The 23,083-nt window shown below is 33.8% G+C and overlaps 1 protein-coding gene across 3 annotated transcripts in view; it reads left to right on the top strand.

Moving 5' to 3' along the window:
• Positions 1-22,213, top strand: part of klar (klarsicht) — a 249,060-nt gene extending 226,847 nt beyond the window's left edge. For all 3 annotated transcript variants that reach the window (XM_064436592.1, XM_053759837.1, XM_053759838.2), the window contains 7 exons: positions 567-663; positions 15,077-15,255; positions 17,151-17,302; positions 18,019-18,223; positions 18,548-18,706; positions 19,093-19,190; positions 19,433-22,213. In XM_064436592.1, coding sequence (XP_064292662.1) covers positions 567-663; positions 15,077-15,255; positions 17,151-17,302; positions 18,019-18,223; positions 18,548-18,706; positions 19,093-19,190; positions 19,433-19,673 — 1,131 coding nt within the window. In that variant the 3' untranslated portion in view covers positions 19,674-22,213. The remainder of the gene's footprint in view (positions 1-566; positions 664-15,076; positions 15,256-17,150; positions 17,303-18,018; positions 18,224-18,547; positions 18,707-19,092; positions 19,191-19,432) is intronic.
• The last annotated feature ends 870 nt before the right edge of the window (positions 22,214-23,083 follow it).

Raw genomic sequence — 23,083 nt, 5'->3', positions numbered from 1 at the left:
GACTGAACTCCGCAATATCTCAAGTAAAGCTTATTTTATAGGTCTTCGTGAAAAGAATATTGTACTTAACGATTGTTGCATAGGGGTTAGGTTGTTAATTGATTTTAGTTTTTTTTCTTTACAAAATGTTAAAATCTACAGTGATCTTTGTATAAATGTTTAGAGGAATAAATGTTTCAATTTGAAAAATCAAAATGGAGTTTCAGTCAATTAACACCCTTCTCTATCAACTTTATAGACATACACATACTACATCACTTGGAATTTGGGTTGGAATTCTCTTAAATTTGTACAATAAATCAATTTCACTTCAAATTAATTCACAAGTAGGATAGCCAGTAGAAGGTAAATTAATATTACGTACATAATAATGCTGAGAGTTTTCAAGTGTGGCATGTTCATTTTTATATAAAAATAAAAAGAGATTTACCAAAGCATGGTTTGGATTTGACGCTTGGATTTTTTCTTGAAACATGATATATACCTACATAGTTTTAAAATATAGTTTGACGAGAGAAGCACAGCGTTTCTGAACGTATGCAAATTGGGTATTTTTCGGTGCGCAGACGGAGATCGTAACCCGTTGCCGCGATAACATCAACCTCCTGGAGGCAGCCCTGATGGGGGGCAGACTCTCCGCGGCCTTACAGAGGGATATCAGAGGTTAGTATTCTTTTTCCATATAGTTTTAGTTCCATACCTACCATAAAAAGAAAAAAATGAACCCTATTATCACTGATATCCAAGTAGATAAGGGAACTTGTAGACTATATTTTTCTAATGGCTTCGCCTGCGTCATTTTGTATAGGATCACTGCATTGTACCCAATTTGTACCTACTCTGTACTGCAAACTATTTGTAAGTAGGTATGTAAAATTAAAAAAAAAATTGGTTGAGTAGACAAAGCGAAAAGACGTAAGAAACAAAAAATAACGCTTGTGCGTGCACATCAATATCAATTTTGTTACAAAATAATATTAGTATCTATAATAGCATCCTCTGTAAATAAAAACTCAACCGCTACGTAGCCTTGTAGAAACCACAAAGGGACCACAATCACCGGTTTTATTTTCGAAATCCAATTGTATTAAATACGCAGCAATGGACAAGATGTGCCTCGATTCTTATAAAAATGCGACCACTGCAGTCTCAAGTTACGACCGGTTTGAATATGCACTTTTCTGCAATCTTTCTCGATCAAGGGCAGCCCTATATGCGGTGCGTGCACGCCTCTCCAAAATTTGGCTTCATTATTGTCTTGACTGAACTGGTTTCAAAAAAGAAAGGTTTTTGACCAATAAGCGTTTTTGTCTTATTTGTATTTTTTCTTTGACAAATTACATCACCCATCCCTGTACCACATTGTAGAAATTTTGAACGTTGTTTGTAAAGATTCTAATAAAATTGATTACCACTTAATTGTCGCGGTACCAACAGGATATATGATGTTCTGTCATTATAAACTCTGATAGTGGTGGTATTCATAGGGTTGCCAAAATACAATTTTTTATTATTATCAACAAAAAAAAATTTAATTTAAATATTAATCGTCCGCTCTTATACATCTATTTTATTTGATACAAATATCACGTCTTACGGGGTAGATAGAGCCAAGATTTGTGAAATTCGATGGCCATGAACATGGCGAGATTATTGATAAAATTGCGATGGTTGCTACTCTATTGCTACTCTATCTCCTATTTGACGAATCTTCAATTTATGTCTCTTTTCCTTGATTGACATGTACAATTTTTTTTTAAATTATTTTCTGCTATAAGTAGTGATATTTAAGTACTGGCAACCCTGCGTGTTGAACACGGAAGTGGCGACACGGCGGACGGCCGGCCCACTCGATCGTCTCCATCTATTTCTGCCAACGAAAGCGGAACCGTCTCGCCATAGTGTAGTAGCGACAGTTATGCTTGTTGCTACTAAATGTTGCTAAAAGTCTTTTTATATGTATGTTGCAAAAAATAATAATGCTTTTAATTTGTTCTTAAGTATGTATTATTATTTATGTATAGTATTCATAATAAGGTTATTCCTCCCACCTTCACACCAGTGTGAAGGTGAGCAATTCTCGTTATCAGTCCAACCTTGGTCCAGCCGACTAGTTTCAACTTGTTCTTCCAACTTTATTTCAATATCTATTTTTCATGTTAGTTGTAATTAATTTGTTTTATACCTATACATATAATAATAGTTGGTAGATATATAAATTTTTAGATAAGGAATAAACGCAGGCAAAGCTCCTGTCAAAAGCTAGTAAGTACATAAAAGTAATCTGAGGCAATCATAGATGAAAAATATGGCAACACAAAATATTATGACGGAAGAAATAGAACACAAAGATCAACCCAGACGCTACGCCCATGTTATAAAAAACTTACTTCAGATTACATGCTTAGGGCGTATAATGGAAAAGTATTGATAACGTCGATGTGACTAACTGCCAAGGCTAACTGCATAGCACATGTAACCCAAAATTCCAAATTAGTGAGCAAATATCCTAGAACTGCAGACAAGGCAAACAGATAATGCATCGTTTTTGGGGCATCGTTGTTAATTTTAACTCACGTTGCAAAATTCTTGCACGGTTTTCAGCTTTCTTGACATTTTATACTCAATTGATATTACTATGTATTATACATTCATTTTTTTATATATGTATAGTTATACTTTTTATGAACTAAGATTTATTTAAAAATATACGAAATACACAGATAAAATAAGAATTTATAAGGAACTATTTGACAAAATTTTATACTGTCGATGACATTCGAAAATCAAATGTAAAAAAAAACATACAAATTACATTAGAGGGTTAGGTATTATTTAGTTAGTTAGATCTTAAAATAAATAGAATATGCGACGCAATGTTTCTCTTTCCATTTAATAAAACATGATAAGTGGGCGTCAAATGATGAAGATGACAATTGTCAATAAGTTTTTTATGGATCTAAACCTAGAATCACGTATGCACATGACATCATCAAGACATTAGCAGAAGTACTGTAAATATCTTCAATTTATGCACAGAAAGTTTCCATTACAGTACGTAGACGATCTTGTAACTATTTAGTCGTGCAAAAATGGTGGTGTCCAGTAAAGTAATAGTCATATTCCATGAGAAGGGAAAGCAAAAAAGTAAGGATATTTTTGATGTATTTTAGTTTCTATTATAATTCATCTCTTTGATAAATTATTTTGTGTAGTTCAAATAAGTAGATCTAAGCCGATGCTATTCGAAATTAGCAATTAATATAACCAGAATTTATTTTTGTCTAAAACCAGTATTATCCATTTTGTATTTATATAATCTATGCATATTTCAAATATATTATGCAATGTGTCATTTTAAATTGAGGATACCACACCACTTTCACGTTTTAACGCACCAAAAATATGTTTCTCTTTTCATCGCTTACGTCTTATACGAACACCGACTTTATTTTTAAAAATCTCAAAAAGCCAGTTTATATGCGAATTAACTTTTTAATCGATTTAAATTCAAATTCAAATTATTTATTGCTTCCTTGATGTAAAAAATACAGATCTTAATTTACAAATACAGAAACAATTACGGCTGACGGTCACTGGATTGTTGATTGCTTTATTGATCAATCTAAACCTATATTAAAAAAATCAAAATGGCAATCGAATCTATAAAATTGCATGACATGGGGGCCAACTCCAACCTATTGTATTATTTATTAAACATCAGAAGTATTAGGTTATATTATTATTCAATCGTGAACTAATGTTTACTTGGTTTAAGATAAAAATAACATTGTTTACTTGTACTTTAATAAGCTAAATGTTAATTAAATGTGTATTTAAAAACAAATTTTTAAAACAAACAAGGAAAGCCAAATAACGTTAAGTAAGTACCTGAGGTAGGTACAATATTTTACCCAAATACCTATGAAACTAAATGTTTTATTACTTTATAACTTTATTAGAATAGGTATTTGTATAAATACAGTTTTTAACTTATATTCCACGGACGTATAAAACTTTTTTATACGTCCATGTTATCTTCCATCTGTTTACGGATAATTCTTAGGAATGCAGTCTTGATGTGCACGTATTTTGTATTGACATGTGTGATTTCCTACGCTGCTAGACAGTTTATTGTCAACACAACTATTTTTACTTTCTGATACAACCACATACCTAAAAAACGACTGTATATTGTGGCTAACAGATCTAATTATAACATATGTGATACAACTACATAATAGTGATATAATTTAAGAACTATATGATTACCATTTCACCAGGGTGATGACTAACAACAAATTTTACGTACAAATGATGATATTGATATAAAAATTAAATTCATACACAACATTTTGAAAGATTAAAGTATTTTTCTAATTCAAATGTTTGCTGTTTGTTATGATTTGACATGTTATTTCTCCAGCGCTAATAACAGGTGAATTTACTGCGTTAAGCTAACGAAAGCAAACGAGAAATACTGTCCAGTCAATATTGGTCATGGACTGTGTTGAGCTCTTGTTGAGCCTCAAAAGGCAACTTAATTATTATGAGCGACGCATTTTAAAAGCCGCTAAGCGTGCACCGAATGCATCCACAAACAACTTAGATAAGTGGATGCATTTATTTGTATAAATATCTTTTGAAAGACCATGTAGAAGCGGGCACTTATTAGGAAAGTTTTCTGTTTAGTTTTTACGAATGAATTGAAAACGATCGGTACTTTGTTAATTTATTAATTAATTATTAGCACATTATTTGCAAATTATTTGACAAAATATTCTATTATAAACTATTCTGTTGACTACAATGAACCAGTGACTAATTTGTTAAAGGTCCAATAGTCCATATTATAATTTTAAAAACTTGTATCTGCAAAGGTGATATCATTGTTATTTGAGCGTTGCAGCGCTTAGACGTATTTATCGATGATGCGTCATTCATTGTTGGCAATCTGTTTGTAAGCGCTTGAATTTACTTGTGTCGCTTGAAGGGAAACAACCGAAGTACACTGGTAGATCAGCTGTGCGCGTTGCGCGACTCGGACGCGCCGTCATTTTTAAATTAATTCGTTCTATCGCGGAGTGAATTTGTTTACATGTTAGAATGAACGATTTTCCGTCTCATTCATTGTGATTTTCATTCTTTTTTTTCTTCTTTTCCCTATTGGTGTACTTGATTGAAAAGGATTGTTATCGATATAAAAGAATCTGGATGCGCATGAGTTCACAATCGATACTTTCGCTGCAACAATTTTGGATTGATTCATGCGTGTTATTTCACCGATTTCAATATTGGTTCGTTTAAAATTGACTACTTTCAGATTGTGTGAAATGTTGGCTGAAATGAATTCGGCCTTGTCGAAGTCTAGACGCAGCCAACTGTGAATATAAATCTAGATTCTAGAATCGTTGTGCAATTATTCCGTATAAAATATAGATTTGATGTAAGCAAAGAGCATAGGCATGATATTTTAGACTGTTTATGGATGTAAATTTGTTCTATTACATGAAATACAAAACAATGTTAATATCTACTGGGTTGGTAAACCGTATTTTAAATTACAAAATTTTGCTTGGCATTTTGTCACATTGTTTACGTTGTTGCAAGTTGCAAGGCATACTTATTTAGCTACCTACTTATTTGATCCAAAATTATGTCCCAGAATTTATCAATTTAAATGTAATGAGACTACAAGGTTTTATAACTTCTTACCATGAAAACTAACCATTAAACGTTGGAATCGTAAATATGTAATCTTTTTGTCACGGTAATTGTTTGAAATCGCAGTTTCTCGTAAATGAAAGTAAATCCTAGGCTGTGGTTAAAGACTTGTTTTATTGCCATGGATACATTTGCACTGCATCATAAAATGACTGCGTAGACTTTAAGCTTAACTATACTTTGATAAGCAGACACTGCAAACATGCATGGTTTACATAAATAAATCTCTCTCCCGTACAAGGAAAAGCAAGAAATTGCGCATGTATGTTGAGTTGTAAAATTTAAAAACCAAATAGGTATGCCATCGCGAAAAATTTGAAATAAAAATTCAAATTAAATTCAACCTCGAACACAACACAAAGAAACTCCTACTGTGGATAAGATTGAGTTTGCTTTTTCAAAAATCGAATGAGAAACTGAGGTCGTTGCACCAGTCACCATCACTGCAACAGTACAGTAGGTACATGATGTCACTGGCTCTCCTTAAAAAGGTTTAAGAAAGATACAAAACATGCTTGTACCGTTTTGAATAAAAGTCTTATCACTTAGGCATTGATCGATATTCGTGGATCACGGTTGAAGATAATAAGCGATTATACTGATATAATCGATTTATTACTCGTAATTTTAACCAGTCTATTTACACATACACATGGTAAAGGCAAGGTCGAATCCATTAATATCGATATGACGTAGGTGTTCGTTTGATGTTTACATACTGTCTTCAGCTCACCGGTGTCTGTTTACCCAATGAACAGGCAGAGGTGATATGTGAAAATTAGAATGACCCGTACGAAAATTCTTTGAATTATTATTTCCCTTACATCTCTCTTAGCATTTCTAGACTCCCTCACTTGAGAAGAATGTGTGTGATTCCGCCCTATAATAGAACTGTCTCACATAAGTCTCGCCTAAGATGCGACTATAGTTTTGCCAAGGCAGCAATAGCATTTTCATGGAGGATTGAACTATCTAATTTGTATTCTTTTTAAAATTTATACTTGTCGTTAAATTTTGTTGCAATAAGAAATCCCATCAATCGCTTTTAATACCATGGCAGTGAAGGTTGAGGACTAGAACATTATACTGATACTCATGTGAATGAAAGTAGAAGTACCGGACTCCATCATACGAGTCAAAGTTTCACTTCCACATGTAGCCTAGCTGTGTAATTTGCTTTGACAGTATGGAATTACTGACGGTTTTCCACCTTATTGCGTGTACGACCTATTGTATGCACTATAATTAATTTGATCATTATCTCACATTCGCGTTAATCGGTGTGTGATCTCTTTGTCGATTTAGAAATCGAGTTTTGTTACATTTTTTTGTTAACATCCCCCATGCATACAATGTTTTCTATGATTGTACGTTGTTATAATAATATATGCATGAAAATGTAAACACCAATGGTTGTAATCATATTCACATTATAATTTGAATATTAGGTAGGCAGAGAATTAATTCACTAAACTTGTTTGATCTATACTGAAGTCTCCTATGGCGTATTCATTAATTTATTTTTAATTACTCTAAGTCAAATAAATTTATATCAGCTCCATCTTTTGGTATAACAACGTTGCAAAACCTATCATTAAAAGTTTAATCAGGTATTTTTTGACCTCTCCAATAGCACTATGGTCTTCTTGAGACCAATCATTAATTGTGGTCGTCAGCTAACGGTGTATAAGACCAGCCATTCTCGTGTTTACCGCTATTCTGAATTCTTTATTACGTACACATGTTTTATTTCTATACTTTTTTTATTAGGTGTGTATAATTTTTCGATATCAGTATTAAGGTCTTGCGATAGCGAGCAGGATGTCTACGTAGTCTGATGTAAACCAAATATAGAGCCAATAACGCTTATTAACATTTTGGATACAAAAGATTCAGCAACTAGTCAACATCATTATAATAATGAGGAAAATAGTTTTGTTTGTGCATACATAAAAAGGCGCGATGTCCCAAATATGGTAACAATATTTAGGTGCAGTACAAGAAATGTCGAAGACACGGTAATTAAAATTAGTTAATTGCTTAAAGTGAAACTTAACGTTCACGGCGTGATGCAACATGTGCATCCAGTTCTTTGTTAGATAACCGTCATTATTTCAATTAAGATTCACCACAATAGCATGCGAAATTGATAGCTATCTTCTGCCAATAGTTATATCATTGAAGATCTGGCGGAGAAAGGACGAGTCGATGAACTTTGCGTAGGATGTTTGTGATCAGTAGTTAATATTAACAATAGTGTGCATTGTCAAAATGAGCCTGTCTGTGACTTCAACTACTACTAATAATGAAGAAATCGGTAAGTTACACAAACAAAAATATGACTGTAATTAGCAATTAACACTATGCTTTTATTTATAAGTTTTACAATATCTATACAGCCTTGGTGGTTCTTTAATTGCCTTTCAAATAGAATATCATTATTACCTGCATATTTTACTTAGAGTAGTAAAATAAATTGTTCGTGTATACAAATTCTCGCCAATTCTCGGCAAACGATTTATTACCAAGATCAGTTTGCAAAGAAAAGCCAAGGACAGAAATAATTATATTTAAATATCTAAAGGTCAAAAAACATTCGCAAACCTTACACGGATCTAAAATACCAGTAAATGCTGTACTTGACCTGATCCTAGCAAGTTCGCCTACGATGCGCCTACGCAGCTCTCAACATAGCATCTGGTTGTTTTCTCCTTTGTAACTTGCTAATTATGCAATTTGCATGTTCCCTTTAACCTCAAAAATTGTTTGCTTTTCTTGTTTCCACAGAATAATATAATAAGTACTACTTATATACAACTCTTTATTTATAATTACATAACTGTTATTTCAAATAAATCAAACAACAACATTGACTTTATAACAGTTGTCTACAACAGATTAAGATCTCATTCACGAACAAAAAATTAGCCAAATATTAACAGTGTAGTTGTTTGTAGGTCACCTCGCCGTCTGCTTTTTTGGCCTCTGTTCGGATCATTATCTCGATGTTGCAACTGCACTGTTGCGCAATCATTGGCAAAAAGTCAGCGGCTACCAAGACCTAGCCAACCCATGCCAATTTTCATAAATCCATACGCCCCATCATGATTTGCTAATAACTACTTGCATAAGACATAATTGCGTTATAGATATAATAATCAAATTTAATTTTGAGTTAAGTGCTATGATTTCTTCATCAGTAGCAAATTTTTCTTACGTGAATTGTATTATGTAATTAATAATTTCTTTCGCGGCTTTGGTTCCGGTTAGATATTCTTTGTTAGGGCATCTGTTTTAATATGCTATTAATAACGCGTTCAAAGTAGAATGTAAAAGCATGGGTTTAAAATCTATTGATTTACGTGCCTTGGTCTTATTTATATTTCATCTTTTTAGCCAGTAATTTCTTTTTGTATGGTTAAGTAATATTTTCTAACCAGAAATGTATCACAACAATGACTCTCAGTAAATAGGTCACCGCTTAAAGCCAATCGGTTCCCTAGCTATTTGGATCATTATAACCGTCTTGTCGAAACAATCCTCAATTCTGCCTTTGCGCTGCATTGTTCCGCCTTAATTTATTATTACCTCTTTCGACACACTTTCCCTTCATCTAATTCGGTATTCTTTACTTTAATTCTGAACATCTATTTATGGCGTCTGCCTCACAATTTTTTTTAAAAGAACTTGATTTAATTTTCATTTATTTTGTTTTTCCGACCATACATTTTCTTTCATGCACACGTTACGCAAGTTTTAATTTCACTTGTCGTCGAGGTCACGTTGTTTCACCTCTTCGCTTATATTCTGTTATGTATAACAGCTAGAGGTCACTAGCTGATAGCCTTGGATAATTTACAGATATCACTCTTATAGTTCCCACTGATCATAATATATTAGCATCTTATGAACGTATGTTGTGTGTAGTATTCTTTCATTAATGCCAATGGCCAGTCCTTAATATATATTTTAGTTTCATGACAATGTCATCAATCAATTTCACTTTGTCGCCTTCTTTCTCGTAACTTTTTACAATACCTCCAATTTATGAAACTGCCTAGATAGCAACACCGGGTCAGTTGGCGTTTCAATACTATTAGTATCAGTGCGTTGCATAAACAGTTATTGTAATGTACTAAGAAACATTTTCCCGTGACCCAATTGAATTGTATATTAGCTTGGTTAAACCAACGCTAGTTTTCCGTCATTGGGACAATTTGTTTTGCTGCAATATTCATTGCAAACGATACCTTGTCCTCCTTCCATTAGGTGCAGTACCTCTTTGTTACAATTCCATTTGTCAGTGACTATTTCTTGTGCTTTTTAAAATGAAACTGTTGTGTCTTGTGTTTGAGATGGTTTTACATTGGCAGTGTTTGACATTAGTTTGTCAGGCTAGTCGTTTTAGTGCAAATGTCTTGCAGTTCTGACCTTGCCGCCTCGTCGACTCCCGCGCATGATAGGTTGACAGTTCCGTAATGGATTGCAACTATATTCCGCGTTATCCAGGTATAGTGTGAATAGTATTATTTATTTCGCCAGATAAAATGAAACTTACTAATTTGCTTATTTTTATAATTTATAGTAGTAATTTATTTTTAGAGAAATAATTGTTGTATTTCGAAGTTGTGTTTCAAAGTTCCTATTTAATGAATTTATTTAAATTATCGAAATCACATACACATATAAGTGTATATTAATACGTCTAGTAAATTGACATTATTCGCAATTTTTATATAAATTAAAATTTAATTTTAAAGTTTTATTTTACGAAGAATTTTCCACACATGTAACTGAAAGATTGAAGTTAAGTGACTTAAACATTTTCTTCATTTTATTTTGACAGGAATTATTAACGTAGTTAATTTTTCTATAAAAATACGTATTGCATATTTTTATATTTTTAAAATGTTAAAACTATATTTTCTTGTGTGTGATATAGTATGTCCCTGCATAACATTCAAGTTTCTCGCGACAAACGTCACCTCATACACTGCTTTCACTGATGTGAGCGGTGTTGTAATAACTTAGCGGTCACCACTTACCATTCGACCAGTAAACAGGCATAAAATAGATATTAACAATATCGATAAAGATCAAGTTGATATTGAAATACTGACCTTTTTTAATTTTCGACAGATTTGTCTTATTTTACGACTTCTTTATGGTTATATATTGTGTCCTACATTAAATGCGGTTTATTTAATAGTCAAATTTTTATAAATCTGAGCTGAAAACATTTTTTCTAGTCATTATTAGAACATCATTTCACATTTTCAACACATTTTCAATCTACATGGATGTAATATATAGAGTTGCTTGCATAATGGATATTAAATATCTTTCTAAACATGGACCTCTTTATAGCAAACTGTAGCTTCGCCCCTTCAGTTTTTGTAGGAATTGGTACAAGGTAATCGATTTTAAAAGACAGATCAAATTTCAACTCAGGTTTTCACACATAACCGTGAGTTAGATATTCTGCATAACAACTAGACAAGCCCCTAATCGCTCGATGTTTGGTTACAAGTAAATACTGAAGACTACTTTAAGTTAGAATTTACCAAAGCATCTCATATTCTTGACAGGTCTTTTGTAGAGGAAACGTCAATTTCTAATGAATTATGTTCATAAGCTATTGTAGGAGAAATGGCAGTCATAAAAGTAGCTTATTGCCCCGCTTATGTCACTAAGGAAGCGAGTATTGCCGGTTTACGACGCAACGTAACATCCAATGAGCTGTAACGCAGTATATTAACACCAGATTTGTTAAATCATTCATCTGTGCATAATGTAATGTATAATGTAGTTATAATATCGAAAGTTTAGTTTTTGCGAAATATTGGGCGTAATTTCCGGGCGTATCTTTAATCCGGCCGGGCGTTTTCATGATGTGATTTGCGAAATAGTATTTCATTTACCGACAACTTCGAAGATATCATGCATCAGTTGCGTTCCGATTCGCAAGCCCCGCCTGTAGGAAGTTGTAATAGTCCATCGGATTTGACTGACGGGGCGGTCGGCAAATTTGCTTCCTCTCCGAACGCAAATTGCTCGCTCCATATCTGAATTTGAAATCGCGACTGATCTTGCGTTTCCAAATTATATGTTGATTCATATCCGTTTTAAGGCAATCCAACTGGAACCAATTCGAGTATTGATGCCAAACTTATTACTGGAGATTTGATTCCAAACGAAATTGCATGTAATCAATGTGCAGGTTGTAAAACCGCAGTATGTATGAGTATGACCCTCGCGTCGTAAATGTCTGATACACTGAACTTCCAATATTTCAATGTGAGATTAACGATCTTTCATTTGTGTAAAGATTTCATGTATTTTATTTTCACGAGCCTGACTTCATTATTATGTCTTAAATTGCATCCATAATATTAACCGTGCAGTTGATCCTGTTTTAAACCGTGAATGATGGCACTAATCGTAAAATGTTCGCAGAATCTCTTTAATTGTATTTTCAAACCAACATTTGCCAAACTGCTCAGGCCGTCCAGATCAAACGTTACATAGAAGGATATTATCCCGAACAGACAAGTTCATGGACCCAGTGACATTTACTGTGCTATTTCGGAGCAGAGGGTTTTCTCGATCTATTCTGATTTACTGACGTTTACGATGAAATGAGACTCCCTAACGAGTCACTTTGTTTTATCCTTTTTAGAACATAAATAAGGAGCTGATCTGTTTGTATTTCCTGATTATTCTCCTGTCCTGTATGTATTCGATTTGTTGCAGTCATTTGAGATTTAGTCTTCATATGAAATATGTAATTACAGTTAATTCAATTTGCACCTAAATTGTACTTTTCATAACATAAATGTCTAATCAAGTTGACTATATGTCTGGAGACTGGTAATACTTAGGGGCTATACATACTTCGTATCACATCCTTATGTACTTCAAGTCATCTTTGATACTAGTGAAACGGTTGCATGCCCTCTTCCGCTACATTCGCATTAGATTTATCTGCAAATACACCCATATCTCCAATCTGTTGGCTATTATCAATTTCCGCTCCATTACTGTAAATTGCTACTCTATGGCAGATATCCATTTTCTTCCTTTTGATCAAACTGCGATGATATCGCGTAGGAGCCACATGGCAGATAGCATACAACTTTGTAGATACGCTTGTAAATTTTAAAAATACTTGAAATTATTGATTTAGCATTGTTGGTCACCATGAGTGAAACTGCCTTTTAGCTATCTATAACTGATTATTAATGGCATACTGAATCTGTGTGATTTGTCATATATATTTATTTATTTATACTTCTCGTAGAGGGAAATGGCCACTGATATGACCACTGAGACGATTTGTCCACATGCATTTGTTATTAAAGTATTTGGCTTCGAACCATGTTTAAATTGCCAAAATTTATTGCAGCATCGATCCATATTATTATCATCTGTGTTGGTGGTGCTAAAGACAGACTTCAGTCAGAAGTTCTATGTTTTCATTGTCTCTGCATGTTGTGACATGAGAAATAGTAATTCTGTTGTAGTAAAAACAAGCTGTCTGTCTTTTCCTGTATCAACAGCAATTCTTTCCGCATTCATAAATCTTATCTTATCTTTTACTCTTATGAAAAGAGCCACAACAATAGTGCTATTACTCTTATTCAGTTCATCCATTACTTCAAATATGTATTCTAATTATGGTTCTGATCTTAAAACATAAATTATTTTTTTGTCAACATATTCACGACCCCTTTTTATTTTGTAATAACTTTGATGTTAAGTTTTATTTTGGGAGATCCTATTTTCAGAGTTGGGAACGTCACCGTTTCTCTGTGTTCTTCTTTTGCATAATATGCTACCTTTCAAAATCATTTCTACAGATTGTTCATTGAGTCTGTTAAATAGTTTTAAAGTTGTTATCTAATGTCTACTAAATATTTTTTATTTACTTACCCAAAATTTCGAATTGCTGCTTTATCTACTGTTTTCTAAAGAAAATCTTCGATTTGCTAGCCTTTACATATTCTAGTAACACCCATACAACGCTAAAATCAAATTGCGTCAATGTTGTAATTGTTTCTAGGAATAGAAAGCTTGAGAAAAATCCCTTATACTGACTTAGAATGCACGGTATACTTACCGTTAAAATGTATGAAGCGCCCAACAGCTCATACTCATGTGGGTCGGCACGATGCATGTCTGTATGTCAGTTACTGGGTTAATGCATATACCTAATGACTGGTTGGTGTGATGCCAGCCATCATTTTTAGATTGCAGATGTATTGTGCTGTAACTTTGGCGAGGCGTAGCTTCCAAGTCAATATTTACGTTGTGATTTAAAAATATTTGCTATTATTAGATTGTTAGATCGTACAGTTTCATTATCTCTATCTGGCACCAAGTTCAAATATCAGGTATTGCAGATATATTACTTGCGTAATGTAGATTCTCAACATCTGCGTCAATATTTAAAATTCTTCAAGGTCATGATTTTATATACAATTTTATCACAAAACTCACGATCTTTATAAATTGTTTTAAATCTCGATATAATGTTCAATTTGTATATTTTTTTAATACTTTATGTCCTAATTATAAGCACTAGGTGCATTTGGTGCCTTCTAACGTTTAATTTTAAATTGTCAGTTATCTTTGTAATATATCTCAAAATAAAACTTTATGGCTGAAATTTACTGGCGCATGTACTAATATAGATATTTACTTAATTATTTATTTTCTGTATATGCTTAATTTCATTTTAAGATTGCTATCAGGTACCTTATCGGCATTTATTTATATCACCGGTATTACTGAGTAGCCGAATATTTAATCAACAATAATCAACAAGTACATAATTTTGCTCTGTTAATGTAATTATTTATTCATCGAAAGCGATTTATTTCTTAGCTAATTCAATACGATAGTCTGCCTTAAACGAAATATTTACTATGTTGTCTTGCGCATCAAAATCGATTTTATCTGTAATAAGTTTTCGGCTCATCTGTAAAATGTAAGCAAAAAGCTAAACATTTTATAAGATCAACGTTAGCATTGATCTTATAAAATGTTTTTCTTATAATTTGTTCTTCGATTGACGATGATATGCGTATGTGAAGCAAATAAATAGCGCGCAAAGGTTGCACTTTTCTAAGTACATAGACGTACAAATGATTGCACTCTATTTCTACACTAATATTATAAAGAGGAAGAAGTTTGTGAGTAGGGTAAGGTAATCTTCGGAACTACGTAACAGATTTCCAAAATTCTTTCGCCAGTAGTACATTGTTACTATGTTAAGTTTTTATATATGTTCCCACAGGAGCGCAGCCAGTAAACTTATATATATTTATTTATTTATTCATGTTGTTCACAGCTGTGTCAGCAAGATGGTCGGCGCTTCGAGCGGCTGCCACCAGGCGTGGGGGAGCGAGGCGCCTCCGTCGCGAAATGGCGACGCTCCACGAGGCCCTGGATGACATTTGTGATGCAGGGGACTGCGCCACCCAACCGCACAGCAAAGTTCAGCTCACGAGGAGAATTGAAGAACTCAAGGTAATTTCAGTTAACGACAAAGTAACTTTTTTAATCTTTATTGTACGTTTGTGTTTTGGAACTCGACAGTAAGTAGATGTAGACCTATCAGAATACAACATTTTGAATTTTAATTTGGCAAACGGTCTTTGTCACTATCTAAAGCATCTCTATCTAATTGTTTAGTACATTCATCATCTACGAGTCTGCGGTCTTTTAAAATTAGCTATTTATAAAATTTAATTAACTTTCTTTGTCAGTTCAGTTGCGATGTCATTGCATTTTATATTGGCTAAGCTTAAACTGTTCTTTGGTCAACAACACGGCGTGATTTAAAAAAATACTTATCTACCATCTAGTAGTATTTATTCATCGATAAGTAGGTAAACTCATAATTTTTATGACGCATCATGCGTTCATGGTCAAACTTCCTTAATACCACAGATATCTCTAACTAGTTAGTTAGCACCTATCTATGTCTCATACCATGTCTAGGAAACATGCGGTGTTCCTGTATAAAAATAATTATCTAGAGCTAACGGCATGTTGTCGCCGTCTCCTATGACCATGTGATGTGACATTACATCGACAGCTTACCGCTAGCTGTCGATGTAATGTCACATCACATTCTATAAATGAAGAAGGTACAAAATAAAAATTGCCTAGAAGCTTTTTAAAGAGGTGGTTGTCGAGGTGTTAATAATCTGTATCGATCAGGTAAATTACCAGGTTCAAATCCTAATGAGTTTGTGTATCAATCTGTGTCAGCACTTACTTCCGTTGAGGAAAAACATCATGATTGATGATTTATAAACTGGGTGAAAAATGAAGGCAATGTCAAACCGCTTCATTTGTTGCCAAAAATGACGTGGTTTGTTGCATCCACATGATGACCACGACCCTCAGTCAATACGACTATATGAGAGAAGCTAGCCGGTATTAACATATAAATGCCAAAAAATTCTTCCTTCTGACATTTTTTTTACGTATTGCTTTATTCATATACCCATTTACAAATGGGAGGTTGACTCTTTAGATCAGCTAATATACAAACTGAATTGATCGAAATACAAAGAGACATGTTGATAACAGCACGTTATTTAAAGCTACTCTTGTATACTGTAAGTGTTTAGTTAATTTGTGACTATATCCATAAAGACGACATGTTGGCATTGATCAGTGTCGCAATCTGATATGGCCATATCAGTCCATCTACAGTCATCTTTAACGATTAATCTTCAATGTTATTTGTCAGTTTGCCACAAGTTCTTATTCTACAGAATTTTACTGTACTGTTGGATCTGTAAAATTCATTGTAAAATTAAACAATTTATTCTATACTATTTATTAATTTGGTCTGTAAATTAAACAATTTATTGTTTAAGTGCCAATTTATATTATTCTCTGTTTATTTTTATAAAAGGAACATCTAATTAAATAGATGTAATACCAATCAGAAATTTAATTAAACTGTACAGAATTCAATTATAGTTTTATGATGATACTTATTATGATGGTATGTAATTTAAATTTGTTCGAAATTAATAATTAACACGTTCGTAGGTTCGTAGTGGCATTTTAAACTAGTGACATAACTACAGAATTATGTCGCTAGATTAAAATGCTACTACTTACATATATAATGAGTTGATAATGTCCAGACATTATCTACTCATTATTCTGTTAGGTATTAATCTATCTTACAAATTGCATTATCAAATAAATCGTTTCATTTCATCACACACACTTCACATAAAATACAAATTAAAAATGATTAACGACTTACATTGTACTTAAATTGGATCTTGTTTATCGATACACTTTCTCCCTCTCTTGGTTGTGGGATTATTATCATATTTACATCGAAATATAAATGTATTCATCCTCGATTTAACCCTTACTTCTCTTATTTCCAGGAGCGTTTATCTCGTCTGCTAGAATGCAAGGTTTCCATGCTGAAACTAACCGTGTCGGTCCGTCGGGCCCTGGGTGAAACGGACTCTGATGACAACGGGCTGGCAACGGAACTGAACTCACTGCTTGCCAGATGGGACGATGCCCATCAACGGTTCGTATACCTACACTTAAACTAAATTTTAATTTACATACTAGTGGAAAGGTTAATGACCTTGCTTGAGGTGAAATAGCCACTAGCATTGACAATGCAGTCAGAGTTGTCACAAAATATGAAAGACGTGATAAAATCTGTACTAGTGGCATGAAAATAGACTAGTGGCGTGACATTCATTTGATCAACTACTTCGAGTAAAAGTCTCATTTCGTTTTTGAGGAACACGAAAAACATTTTATGGTGCACCTTCACGTCAGATGTAGACATTCAAATGTACTGCGTTATGGCTAAACTTGTATACTACCCCTAAAGTTATTTAATAATATTTACCCCACTTACTACTCAAACCATTCGCAACATATCTACGTGTATTAATTTGTAGAAATGAAACTTTATAAAACATGTTCTGCAGTTTTCTAATATGATGATTGCACTGCACATTATTTGCAACGTAAGTTACTCGTTCTTTTTTACACTGTCGGATACTAAGATAATGTTACTACTGATTGATGTGATGTCATAGCTGAAATAAAATTATTTATTTATTAATACCTTGTGTAGGTACCTAATTCGACAACCACCCCAATGAATTGAAATCCAAGGCAAAAAGTTTGTTACATCTAGGTAAAGCCCTTAACACAAAATTCAAAAACCCCACAAGAGATCAAAAAGGTCAGAAGTCCAGCAAACTAAACTTATAAAAATCTTTACAGCACATCAAACGAACTGCTATCCTTAGAGAAGGCCGTGTGCGTGTGGGCTGAATGGGAGAATGCCTTCCGTGAGCTCCAAGGAGCGTTGAGAGGCGACCTGGCTACGTTAGAGGCGCTCCGAGACCGCGGCACGACGATTGGAGACCAGACCGAAGTTGCCGCTCAGATCAAGCAGTTGGCTGCGTCGTTAGTGGAAAAGAAGAAGGTAACGTTTTGAAAATGTTTGTCTTTTTTGTAATGATTCCTTATATTCCATAACCATAGCAAGCTCCATTTTGATAAAAATGTAAAATTAAAAATAAAACTTCTTATAACTGCCAGACAAAGGATTCTTTCAAATACTATTAAATTCTTCTTTTTTGACAGAGCCTTCCTTTTTATTTGAGATCTATGCTATTGTCGGAGTATTCCCCGTACTTTCAATTTCAGCTTTACACTTCAGGGGGTTGGTTACCGGGAAACACGCTTTCCTTTTTTACACGTTACAAAAAACAAATAATATAAAATAATATATTGTAACGTATCTCAGGGCGGATCAACGTGCGACTCCCTGTCGGACTCTGGTATATCGGACGGCGACGGCGAGGGCGCGGGGCGCGCGCGGCGGCTGCAGGCGCTGCGCGAGCTGGCGCGCCGGCTGCAGGCCGCGCTGGCGCCCAACTCGCCCGCGCACAGGGCCATTGCTAAGGTTACATTCAACATTCACCCGTGAAAATTATTATTTATGGTTTACGATAAATTATCCTAACTTCCTGTCCTAAGTAATATTATAAATCCTAATCCTAACTAATATTATAAATGCGAAAGTAACTTTATTACTTTCATGCTTTATCTACGGAACCAATCTTTTTCAAATAAATAAAAAAATACGGAATAATACCTAATCTACAAAAAAGGTATTATATAAAAATATATATTTCTGAATAAATAATTTTTCATTTTACGATACCCCTAAGTAGCTCAAACAAAGAAAGGCTTGGTACACCCATAAAGTTAGAGATTATTAAGGAAAGCGACGATGTCTGTAAAAAACTTTATATGATAAAAAGTTATTAAAACAATGTTATGTTACAGCGTATGGAGCAAACCGAAAATGAAGTTCGTATACTGCAAGAGTCTTGTCGTGCGTTGGTGGAGCAAAGTATTCCAGATCTGAAAATCGATGAAAACAGGTACCTAAAATCTTTAAAAAAATTAGGGAAAAATATCGTTAGGGAAATTGCATTCTTTTTATGGACAACACTCAACTGCCCCACTAAGCATGTTACTCGGGTTCGATGGAAACAAACGCAGAAAGAGGCTCCACTCACCCAGAATTGCCAAATTTTGCTGCAAAAAATAACTTTAAATCATACTTTCATTTCATGTAGGTACAAAAAGAAATAATTTCAAAACATTTTTTTTCTTATTGCAGCAAAGACTATAATCTTGCCGTGACTGGCAACAAGACCGGCGCCGGAGACCCCGACTACAGCCCGCGGGGCGGGTGGGTGTGGCGCGTGCTCCGCTCGTCGCTTCCCATTCAACTGTGCCTCGTGGCATTACTCCTCGCCGCTTGGTTGGTTGAACGCCCCCGGTGCTGCGACGCCCTGAACTCCTTGGCCCAAACACTAACTCCTCAACTGCGTTACGTCAGAGGTCCACCACCGGTTTGAACATGCAACATGGTGGTTGTGAGTCTGTTAGCTTACACGTTAGCTAAAATCAAGTTTGAAGGGGTTGACCTAACCTAAGATTATTGTCAAGTTAATGTCTCCACGCCAATGAGCATTATTGACAGAAACTTTGCGTTTCATTACATCGTGACGGAAATACGTACATGGATTCCGATTTTGAAATAGAGACTTCCCGTAATAATGAAGATATACGTATGAAAGTATTGATTTTAGTATATGTACTTTACTACATGGATTATGTAATAGATGAGGCGAGGTTGCTTTAGGCAATAGTAAGTTTATTTCCTAACCCATATTTTGACGAGTTGTGAGTAGTACTGGATAAGATTGACGTAGTTTGGTTGAAATTGTTACTAACCAATTTTATTGCGAAAATATCTTTAAAAAATAATTGTTTTCTCAAGTGTTTTCTTGACCTAATTTTGAAATCAATTTAGAGAATGAGAATTTAACATTTTTTATGGATTAAAACAAATAATTCCAAATGAGTACCTTCCTAAATAATGACGTAGTCTTAGAAGTTGATTTTAAATCAGAAGTTTTGATTCATGACACCAATTGCTCATAGCAAAGTTCAAATAGACAAAAGTGTTCCAAAATGATCATCTGTATCAGATGAAGTTCAAACTAGTTGGTACGTACTATTTACTAAGTATCATTGTACTAACATTTTGACAAACGTAAGTTCGTTTAGGATAGTAGCATGCCTATTTTAGTACAAGTATTTAATAGGTTTTGTAAGGTTTGTAAGAGTGCGCTAAGTATGTGAGCTATTTTTAAAATATTTTTAATAAAAAATATTTTATGTCAATAGAAAATCAATCGCAGTATAGAACTTTTTTTCCAGAAAAAATAACAATTTAAGAATATCTTATTTCCTTGGTTTTTGAATTTGAAATCTTGATTTTAATTTTTCGATCTAATAATAACTAGGTCAATTTATTGTATTCTTAACAATTTTCATTCCACGAATTTTCTAGCATAATCAAATCGCTAGGTACTAAAATATTAATTCAGTTATTATTATCTTTATATATTTTCTGAAAAGTGTCATATACAAAAAAAAAAACTCAATATTACCACATCAATTTCCACACTATTAAATCTAGCGCTTACTTTTTTGCGAATACAAGAACTAAGTCGAAAATAACAGGTACTGAAAAACAAGTAAATTTGTACCTGCACTGCCTTAGAAATGTTGATGAATGAGAAAAATCTAGTTTGCGCTAGAGCTTGTATGTGGCGGCCTTATCAATTGACGACTAAAGACTGATAAAAGTAGTAACTATTCCTTTAATAACCCTTTCGATTTCACGCAACCTGCACCCTCCAGAAATATATGGTTGCTTAGTCACTCAAATATTATTGTCTATTTATAGATCTTATAACTATTATTGACATTTATCACGTTATTTGTTGCGATATTGTCAAAGTTTTTATTTTTGCAATTTTATTGCATTAAAGTATATATTATGAATGTAGAAATGAATATATATTTATGAATTTCAATAGAGCTTCAAACTGTTTAATATGTCGTGAATTATGAATTTATTTTGTATCCTAAAATAAAATACCTATGTAAGGTATTTTATATTTTTTATTAAAATCCTGCAATCGAACTGAAATAAGTAAAGGAAATCTACATATCTATTTGACATATACTAATTTATATACAGACGTGTAGCAAACATGACATCAATAAATGCTTTTATTTGATAATAAATCAAGCATTTTGTAGAACAAGAATCATCAAATCCATCAATAACTATAAAAAGCCAAGTCAACGGAAAGAGCCTTAACATGTTTTATAAAATCAAAATCTAATCAAATTAACTAGTTATTAGTTTACTTAACTAATAACTTTTTTTTTTAAATATTATTTACAAGTGGCCAGTTCTAAAAACTTTCAGTGTCGCCCTCGTGAACACTGTTATCATTTAATTTTCATAGACAACATCACTCACAGTTCATTTTGGTCACTTATTATCAAAATTTGCATACCTACCTATGTTTGTTGTATATCTGTGTTACAACAGAAACAAGTAGTATCATGGACCCCGTTGACGTCCTATTTATTCAGTGAATTGTATTTAAAAATATTCATTTATTACAGATGTTAAGGCTCTTCAATGTAAAAACTGCCTTGAGTATGAATGTGGTATTGCGCATTCTTGCTGTGAATGTATTAATTAGTTATAGTAGAGTCCTTCCCTGTGGTCTGTTTTTCCTTTTAATTATATTTTTTGTCTACCCACAGTTTAACAACCACAGCGAAGGAAGTTAGAACATTCTACCTATAATTACATTATAAGGCAGTTGATGCCTATGTAGTGTGTCATATTTCTTTTAATTTTTATAATTTAGTTTTTAACTAGGTAATTGAAAGAAAATAGACATGCTAACGATGTGCATTTATTTTTTTTTCCTTTTTTCGCAGGAATTGTGAGCATAATATCTAATTGGTCGCCTAATGGCATGTTGGCTTTTTTGGAATGGTAATAAAAATGATTTTTTAAATACTCGTAGTTTAATTTGAAATCGTCCACACAACCTAAAAAGACTGATTTTGTAAATTGCAAAAATGTGTAGTATTTCTGATTGTAAAATTCATGTAGGGTATCAATTAACTTAAGGCGTAGGCTACCGCTCCGCTCGGCAAAAATAATCTTCTAAACCCATTCTCTTTCTGTCAATTTCAAATATTATAAAATTCGATAGTAACAAAACATGTAACTTTTTTATGAATTATCTATTAATCTATAGTGATAAACTCAAGAACTAATGCGCGGGCACGGGAGCGTCGGACTGGTTTTACGGCCGGACCTCACCGCCGTGACCGCCGTGCTTTGTTTACGGCGGAACCGACTCCTCCATACACCTCGGGAGCGATCGCATGCATCGACGTTGCTATTTCTTTATACATATATTCCTATGAATATATTTACTAGCCTGGCATTTTGGGATGCTACGTGCGTGGACATTCTCGCTCCCACCCATCTGCAGTCCACCTCATTGAGGGCCGGCGCGGATGCGGCTACTGCCGCGATTTTGAAGCGAATGAAATATGGTGACTGGGAGTCGAGCTACTTTTTTGTGCCCTTTGCTGTTGAGACGATGGGCCCATGGGGTCTTGAGGCAAAATCCTTTTTTTCTGAGATTTAAGCGCGTCTCCGTGACGTAACGGGCGATCCAAGGGCTGGCAGTAACTTTGCACAGAGGATTGCCATAGCGGTTCAGAGGGCTAATGCTGCCTTCTTGGAAACCTTCCAAGCGGCGACGAGCTGCAGTTTCTTTATTATTTATAATTATAAATTTTGTAAATAAATTATTGTTTACTAGCCCTCATATCGAAGAATTTTATTTATCAGTCAAGATATTTAGAAACCCTG

The sequence above is a fragment of the Plodia interpunctella genome, chromosome 19 (assembly GCF_027563975.2).
Source record: "Plodia interpunctella isolate USDA-ARS_2022_Savannah chromosome 19, ilPloInte3.2, whole genome shotgun sequence".
NCBI classification, from domain to species: Eukaryota; Metazoa; Arthropoda; class Insecta; order Lepidoptera; family Pyralidae; genus Plodia; species Plodia interpunctella.
The sequence above is the reverse complement of the archived record's forward strand: the minus strand, read 5'-3'. Positions and strand labels throughout refer to the sequence as shown.